This window comes from Populus euphratica, unplaced genomic scaffold (assembly GCF_000495115.2).
Source record: "Populus euphratica unplaced genomic scaffold, PopEup_1.0 scaffold32.1, whole genome shotgun sequence".
Lineage (NCBI taxonomy): Eukaryota > Viridiplantae > Streptophyta > Magnoliopsida > Malpighiales > Salicaceae > Populus > Populus euphratica.
In genome coordinates, this window is record NW_011499861.1 from 428879 (window position 1) to 438351 (window position 9473).

Genomic DNA, 9473 nt, shown 5'->3' on the forward strand with positions numbered 1-9473 from the left:
AGCGGTTCAAGGATAGTTGCACAGTAGCCGCCTCGGCCACCCTACCCCTGCACCACGACTCGGCAGCGATAGTAGGCCTCTCTTTTCCCTATTTTTGTCTATAAATATAGGGGAAGAGAGAGCAAAAAAAAAAAAAGAGAAAAAAACTGAGAGGTGAAAAAAAAAAACAAAGGAGAAGGAAAAGGAAAACAGAGGAAAAAAAACGAAAGAAAAGAGGAGAGAATGAATAGAGAAAAAACAAGAAGAAACAAGAAGCAAAGAAGGAAAATATAGAGAAAAAACGCAGGGAAAGAAATGGTGAGAACGGTCATCTCCAGTATCTCTATCGCTACTAAAAGCGACATTCTGCAACCTCCACCGTCAACAGCAGCACTGTGAATAGCCAGAGGACAGCTTCCTCCTCCTCTTCCACCTCCTTCTTCTTCTTCTTTTTCTATATCTTTTTCTTCACTATTCATGTTGTATGTGAACAGTTGAGAGATCCATTGTTTAATGGGCTAGGTCCGGTCCAATTCTAAATTTTTTTTTAAAAAAAAAATTGTAATTTCCTTTGTATTTTTCTACTAAATTTTGCTTGATATTGAATCTAATATTAAAATACTCGGTTTTCATTAAAACATAAAAAAATATTTTTGTTTTATGCAGATGGCCAAGTCTATTAAAGCTAAAAATCATATTGTAGTTTCACACAATAACGAAAACTTCAAAAAAAATATGTTTTAGCATATATTTTGACTTTAATAACTAGTTTATTAAAATCACGAGTATTTGATCAATATTTTAAAAATTCTAAAAAAATATATTTTTTTTATTATTAGGGATTATGAATATATATGTAAGATGTATTCCCAATATTAAAAAGATATTTTATTTAACAACATCAAGCAATTAGGTTTATACCCGATAAGATAAGGATCTCCTTGCAGATAAGGACTTTTCTTAAATTGTAGACAGACCGACAATTATAAACCACAAAAAAACCTTAGATTTTATCAGATAACAAAACAATATAGTTTATCTTAGGTAGGATGTAGTTGAGGTACTAATACATTCCATTTACGCAACTAATATCTGTATCTAATCTCTGAAACCAATTAGGGTTCCTAATAACTAGAATACTAGGTGACGACTCTCATTTTAATTTTTCATTAATAAAAGACAAGAATTTATTATCTCCATATATTTGCTAGATAGACTTACATCAACCCTGAGGGTGGATGATCATCACAATGCTGCATACGTGCGACATTTTTAATTGATATTTTTCTTTTTTATCTTCCAGCATTTTATTGGATTTGGGCTCTGTAATGTTTTTCTACTTTCTATGGAGTTATCTCATTCTTACAACTTATGTCATGGGTTTGATGAATTAACTTGGGTTAAATCAAGTTTTTTTTTTAATAGAAATTTTTTCATCCTTTAATATTGGGTTGGATAGGAATTAAGTTTCGTAATTATTTTTTAATTTCTTTTTTTATAGGGTTATTTTGTTCTTATGATCAATGTTACAAGTTCTACAAGTTTAACTAGGTTGACTTGAGTTATTTTTTTAATTGATATTTTTTTAATTTTAATAATATTTTAAAAAATATATTATCATTTAATGTGCATTATATTTTAATTTATAATTAAATTATTTTTTTATGCTGGAAAAAATTGTTAACAATACCTTTTTTATGTTTAAAATAAATTCATCTGATTTATGGTACATGTAGGCCAAGAATATAATATTTGCTATAGTCATTTAAAAAACAACGAACACCATCAGTGTTTTGCTATAAGGCTAAACTAAGGGAGTATTTACAGTATAAATTATATTTTTAAAAATTTTAAAAAAATTATTTAAAATAATTTTTTATATTTTTAAATTATTTTGATATGTTAATATTAAAAATAATTTTTTTAAAAAAATATTTTAATATATTTTTAAATAAAAAATACTTTAAACCGTTATAGAATCTCAAAGATATCTAATTATGATGCAGCAAAACTCATTACAGCATGAGTTCTTATAACATAATGATGTCTTTGTATTTTTGGGGTGAAATGATGGAATTTATTTATCATTATAAGATTAATTGAAGTTATAATGATATGCCAATATTTTTTTACAGTTAAAAGATATAAATATTTTTTAAAAGCTCACAAATATAAAAGGTTAAAAGGGACTTTTGTATCATTTTTTTTTAAATAATAATATCACTTCATAACTGTTCAATTTAAAAAATTTAAAAGAGGCTTAAAGAGATATTTTAATCATTTCATGATGGTTTTAGAAATTTGAAGGAGGCCCGAGCGATATTTTAGTTATTTTATAATAATTTTTTTATTGTTTTTTGAATTAAGGGTAAATCATTTTTTTAATAATAAAAAAACCCAACTAATAATAGAATAATTTTATTACTCTTTAAATGATGTGTGTGATAGGTAAAATGCCTCAGCTCCTTTATTGTTTTTTTTTTTTAGATTAACGTGGATGTGTGGGCCAGCTTTCGCACACCACGACTAATCCCACGCTCCTTTATTGTTAGAAGCATGAGAGGTAGCTAATGAGTAGGCAAGTGTAGTGAAATTCATGACAATGTTGAAGTTTTTTTTTTATTTTTTTGAAATCTATAATGGGCCGGGTAAAATTTAGATTTGTTTTTCTATTTATTTTTCTTTTAATTATAGTCCTATTTTTTTTATTTTTTTATTTGTTTTGGATTTTTTTTTATTTTTTTTTTCAATTTCATCACTTTTTATTTGGTTATATTTAATTTTTATATCAAACATGGTATTCATTTTTTTTATTGCTATTTTTTATTCTTTTCTTGATTTTTTTTCTTTTCAATTTTGTCTCTCAACATTTTATTTTATTTATTTTATATTTAATTTTGGTCCTCATTCTTTTAATTGTTCTTTTTTATACTTTTCTTATTTTTTTTTTCAATTTCATCCCTTAATATTTTATTTATTTATTTTTTATTCAATTATTGTCATTATTTAATTGCACTTTTTTTTATTCTTATCTTATTTTATTCCATTAGTTTTTATAGTATATTCGCTCTTTATTGTTTTTGCTTAATTTTTGATGATTTGTTCATGAGCCCGCACCCCACCCCACACCCCCCCCGGGGGGACAATTCAATAGAATTATTATGGTATTTGAGGGGACCAAATTAAGTTTTCCTTTCTTCTTAGATTTTCTTCTAGTTTTTTTTTTTTTTTGTACAATTAGTTTCGTACCCTTCATTTTACACCTATCCTAGCACAATTCAACTCAAATTTCATAACAATTAACTAATTTAGTTCACTCCCTATTTTTATGCCTAGGCCAAAATTTTACACGAAGAAGGAATGGCATGATTTCTTTATAATTTTCCACAATTCTGCCTTATCTCAATCCTTTTTCAAGTCCAAATATATAATTCAAAACTGAATTCATCCTTTCAAACATCCGAACATACAAAAATCCTCCCCCTCTCTCTGCTTAATGGCCGGACCCCGAGAGAAGCCAAAACACTTTTATGTCTCCATGCTAAACTTATTTACAGCATTACCCTTGTATTTAGTTAAAATATTTTCTGTTTAATTGAGTATCCTATCTCCGCTTTTATTATTATTATTATTATTATTATTGAACCGGTATTTATATCCTGATCGAATGATTTGGCTGGCATATTGATAAAATAAACTTTAATTAACTCCAGGTTTTTTCTTCAATATATTTTTAAATTAATGTTTTTAATTTTATATTTTAAAATTAAATTATTAATCCTTGAATTTTTTTAGTTTTTTATGTTTTTCATTCCATAAATATCCCAATCTAGAGTAAAAAAATCTAGTTTTTTACTGGTTTTATTTGTTTTTGTATTTTAAAAATATTTTTATAAAAACTAAATTTTTTTATGTTTTTTACTTTAAATTAAATATTTTTAAATTATTTTAATATATTAATATAAAAAATTATTTTTTAAAAATTAAAAAAATAATATTTTATTAAAAAATACTTTAAAAAATATATCTCAGGATGAGCAGTCACGAAATGACATCAAATAATGATCGGCGGCAAAGGTATTATCAGTGAAAGAAAATTTATTGGATATAGTATATTTATAAGTGATAACTGATAAATCAAAATAATAATAGAAGCGAATTAATTTTCTGGTTGATGATTAACGGAGCAGCCAAGAACGGGAAAGGATTCCTTTTGTTTTTCTTGTGATTCTTAAAAATTATCACTACCATCCATGACTCTTTACATTCTTCTCTGCCACAATCTATTAACCATAACCGTCAAAAACATTTTTATTATTATTATTGTTAAATCAAATAAAAATATCATCTTCATAATTATCAATAACCAACCATATCACATAAAAAACCTGTTTATTTTTTATTCTAAACAAATTCATTTTAGTATTTATAAATTATTGATTTGCTATTATTAAAATAAATTTTAAAAAATATTATTTTTAATATATTAAAAAATAATCTAAAATACAATCACTGTGTTACCGAACTGGTTGTAAAACATAAAATTACTTGATATAGAAACGAAAAGAAAAGACACTGAAAGAGACAGCGAGAGCGAAATGGCGAATTTGTATGTGACGGCGGTGCCAACGGCGGATCTGAACAGGAATACGGAGTGGTTCATGTATCCAGGGGTTTGGACCACTTACATATTAATATTGTTCTTTTTTTGGCTTCTTGTTCTTTCTATCTTTGGTTGCTCTCCTGGCATGGCCTGGACCATCGTCAATCTCTCTCACTTCGCTGTAAGTTTTCTACCCTTTTAAAAAAAAAAAAATTGATCGGGTAGGTTGGAATTTCTTGATTACGGTTTGAAGAAAGAAAGCCTGCTGTTGTTCTTATTTTACGAGTTTCAAGGATTGCATCCATGTTTGGTTTTGGGGTTTAGTTTAGTTTGCTCAATTTATCAAATTTATTTAGCTGCATCGTATTTTGATTAAGTGAAATTATTAGATTATGTTTATCATCGAATGACTAGCCTTAGAACAAGTGTTTACGGTTTCAAATGCTAAAGTGGGCACCTTTGATCTTCACTTGTTTGTTACATGCAGATACCTGGGCGAACTTGGTCTCTCTGTTTCGTTCCTTACAATGAACAGAAGAGTTTCACTGCCAATACACTCATTGATTTGGTTGAAAGTTTGGAATGGATAACTTTGTATGAAGTTTTCGTGGAGTTGTTTTTTGAAGGATTTTGGACTTAAAAGAAGACCACAAGCTAACATCATGAAAGAATGCTAAAAACCTAAATAAATAAGTTGTCCAGGAAAATAGAGGATTGATCGGAGTGTCTCACTAAACTTGGAAGGATATGGTAGAATGGCTGTGCACTCTTCACAGGCATTTTAACCTCCTCCTCCCTTGAACCTGCATCCACCCTGCGTACAAGTACAATTTGGTTCTAGGTCCTTTAGTACGTGTAGTATGAATTTATTACAAAGTGACCTCAAGAAACTTCATCAGCTATGCTAACAAGACATGAGCATTAGGGTACGTGGAATTTAATCAGACATTCTTAAAACCTGTGAGGCTACATGTTTTGAACTGTTAGCCTTTTCTGGTTTTCTTCTAAGCTTAGTTACTGAATGATGTAGGAAACACACGTGTTAATAATGACATTAATAGGTTGTGGATATGCAATGGATTTACCACCTATGATGGGCTATTTACCTTGGTGTAACCACAAGAGGACAGCTTCATTTTTTTTCCTTTAGAACCAGTTTCTCACGATGATTATATATTAGATGGAAAGTCTGCAAACAAGTTGTATAAGCTTTTGGACTATTTTTCTTGATTCCTTGCAATTCACATCAAGGTACAGGAGGAGATTACGATCTATTGAACTAAGTTTTTGAGCTCTGTCATGTGGGGATTGGATTGATTTGTAACTACGCTGATATTTTGATCCTCTGCAGTCTATCAGTTGAATCCTTGTCATATGACCCTGTTTAGTTGTTAGGTTGCTTGTGTTAATATGCAATGCTGCCTCAGTTAGAAGGAAGTTTTTGTATATCCTTTTTTTTTTTTTTTTTGTGGAGTATTGCTATTTTCCCTCATTATGAACTGTTTGGTATAGGGTGTGTTCACTGCAGATTTGAATATATAAAAAAGTCATTTGGGGGTATGTGTGTAATGTTTGAACAGAAACAGTAGGTAAATAGTGTATGATTGAGTTGAATGAATGCTTTTGTGGCTGTTAGCAATAGCAGAGTAGGAACTTTTTAACAAGTATCATTTTTCTTTTTCTTTGCATTACAAATGGCTTAACGCTGGTCTGTTTTCTACCACCTGTACAACTGTTGCATGAATCATCATTCACTATTATGACAAGTTCTATGTTCATTTCAGTGCTCTATCTGTCTTCATTTCCAGTAGCAGCTAAGTTGCTCCATTTTTTGTTGAACGATGATTGATTAGAATGCTTCACTCTTCAGATCACTTATCACTTTTTCCACTGGAAGAAAGGAACCCCGTTTGCTGAAGACCAGGGGATCTATAATCGGCTGACCTGGTGGGAACAGATAGATAAAGGGAAGCAGCTTACACGCAACAGAAAGTTTCTAACTGTTGTACCTGTGGTGCTGTAAGTTTTCTGAAAGAAATTTTATATTTATAAGTATGCATGTGTGCACACATACTGACATGCTCCCTATTTCCTCACCAAAAAAAATTTGTTGGTTGATTGGTTCGTAGTTATATGCATGTTATGCAAAATTTTCTTGCTTGCTTTATGCTCCTCGTCAATCTTGTTTGTTTATAATACATGCACAGAATGATTGAATTGTGTATATATATGTGGAACTCATTGTCATGAAGCTAGGAAACCTCTCTCATTTGTGTGTGGATGCGGTGTTCATAGCTGTCCTTTTCTGGGCCTTCTGCTTTTATATTTATGTATTTATTTATTTTTGGATTACAGTGAATACTTTTGCCCCTGTTTTTCACTGTCCATGAGATGTAATTATGTTTTTGGGAAGACATGAGCAAATTAAGATCTCATTAATTACCTTTCCATGATAGACTATGCACTTTGAATCCTGTCAAAGCTTGAACTTTTTGATGCCCAATGTTGATAGCAATGGAGTACAATTTGAGTTAAGTTGGAAGCAATCACTGAATGCAAATAATCTAATATTGTAAGAATTCATTGTGCTCTTTAGTAAGATGCCGGTCTTTCCTGGGTTACATACTTAAATTGATTTGGAGAAGCATGATGCATCTCACATGGGTTAGCATATTGGTTGCTGGAGTTACGCAGCTTCCATGGGCCAATTAAAATCTGCTTGAATTGGTGGGCTCCTAGGTTCAGGCTAGATTTTTATAATTCTAGTTCCATAGAGCAATGCCATTTTTCTGTCTTCAAGTTGCCTAAATGATGGGGAAAATTATAGTTGTGTGTGTCTAAACCAGAGCACCAGGTAGCTGTTTAACCTTTTCCATGCGCATTAGCTGTGTTCTAGACAGTAGTGACTCAGCACTATGTTTTCCCTTGACATGTATTTGTAATAGAACACACTTGCGTTGGCAAGCCCTGTGTGTTTCATTTCATGCATTGGTTGGCCATTCAAGCTAAGCATTCTTTTACACTGATCTTAAATTTACTTTGATGTTTTTTTCCCATGCTTGAAATTGAGATTATACTTCCATTTGCTGTCTCTGGCAGGTACTTGATTGCCTCACACACAACTGACTATCAACATCCAATGCTCATTTTCAACACTCTTGCTGTGATGGTGCTTGTTGTTGCCAAGTTCCCGAATATGCACAAGGTTCGGATCTTTGGAATAAATGCAGACAATTAAGTTGGGCAGGTGTTAAAAGAGTGGTTGTTTTACATGTTTAAAAGCCTCCAATCCTTCTGCAGTTCTGCATAAAGGCTATCATATCTTTGTATAGAAGTCGGAACTTGAAGGATATTTGAACGTGTAACGTTCTTGCACTGACTACTGTTCACAACCTGTTCCTTAAGTGAAGGATAAAGGTATTGAGTTAGAAAAGGATGTCGAGTTAATCTCTGTACAGTTGAGAAATGTCGTGTATCTTTGGCGTATCACCCAGCTGTTATCAGCGTATGGCGCATTTTCACAGCACTGTAACTTTGGTTAAATTAAATTAAATTACTTTTACTTTTAATTTTTAAACTGAATTATTATTATTATTATTATTATTTTAACCCAAGCCTAACGTTGTGCGTGTTTAGTATCCAAAAAAACTGTGCAAAATGAAACTGAATCTCCAGTCACTGCCATTTCGAATTCGTAACCTTTTTCTAACAGGAATCCCGATAAACATTTCATTATTGATTTTAATAGTGGATTACTTTTTTGTTTTGGTTGCTGAACTTTTGTTTATTCGATTGCATCCCTACATCTCTGCTTGCGGTGTTTTGGGGTTGATTGTTTTTTTTCTTCGAATGTTCTTGAGGTATGGTTTGAATTTGTAGTATAAAGAAGATTAAGAGAAAAAGACCTGTGAACTAGAAAAAATAACGACATTTATTTCAAATGTGTGAAAAGGTATGTTCAGTCTACGTGTTATTTATTAACTTCATATTTTGACCATTTAGTTTTAGGATTTTAAGTTTTAATTCAAAATTTTATTTATTATTTCTTTCAGTTCTTAAGTTTTTTTTAAAAAAAAATTGTTGTTACAAATTAAAAAGGTTATTTTTGTGTTTTTTTTTTTTACAAATTAAAGGATGGTTTGAATTTATAAATTGGTTTATTAAGCTTTCTATGGTGTTTCTTAACTGTTTTCGTGTGAAAAGTAGGTTTGTTGGGTCAAAAAAGTCGGAACTTAACTTTTCAACTACGCTAAGCAGCAGGAATTTGCATCGGCAAACAATGCATCATTTGCTTTACTTGCAGGCCATGCAGGCTTGATATGCAAGCCCACGCGCTTCTTCTTTTTCTTCTTTTTCTTACCGCTCATGCTGGCCATCCAAGTTCTAGGCGATTAGGTTTTTTTTAAACACCCTTTTATTTTTTTCCTTAATTTTAAAAAAAATAATTGAAATTATATTTAGGATGTTATTTCATTAAATACCATTTAATTCTTTTTTTTCCCCTTCAAATAAGGTTATAGCTTTTGTTTTTGGCGATTAACCTTTTTTTAAACAACCTTTTATTTTTTTCTTAATTTTTAACAAAATAATTGAAATTATATTTAGGATGTTATTTCACTAAATACCATTTAATTCTATTTTTTTCTTCAAATAAGGTTATAGCATTTGTTTTTCACTTTTTTTGTCGTCCTTCATGAAAGTCAGTTAAAACTCATTATAATAAAAAAAATATATATTTTCCAGATTTTATTCCATTAAATACTATTAAATTTGATTTTTTTTTAAGATCAGATTATAATAATTTCTTTTAATAATATTAGCAATTATTTTATTGATCACCCATCGCCTGAGATGGAGCCTAGCTTTCTGACTGGGCAAGCAGCACATATAT

General features: G+C 30.2%; 1 protein-coding gene across 1 annotated transcript; it reads left to right on the plus strand.

The window, feature by feature from the left end:
- The first annotated feature begins 4503 nt into the window (after positions 1-4503).
- LOC105124732 (ORM1-like protein 3) lies at positions 4504-8159 on the plus strand. Its single transcript, XM_011024841.1, has 3 exons — positions 4504-4763; positions 6453-6601; positions 7682-8159. The coding sequence occupies exons 1-3, from the start codon at positions 4578-4580 to the stop codon at positions 7818-7820; spliced, it is 474 nt and encodes a 157-aa protein (XP_011023143.1). The 5' UTR covers positions 4504-4577; the 3' UTR covers positions 7821-8159.
- The last annotated feature ends 1314 nt before the right edge of the window (positions 8160-9473 follow it).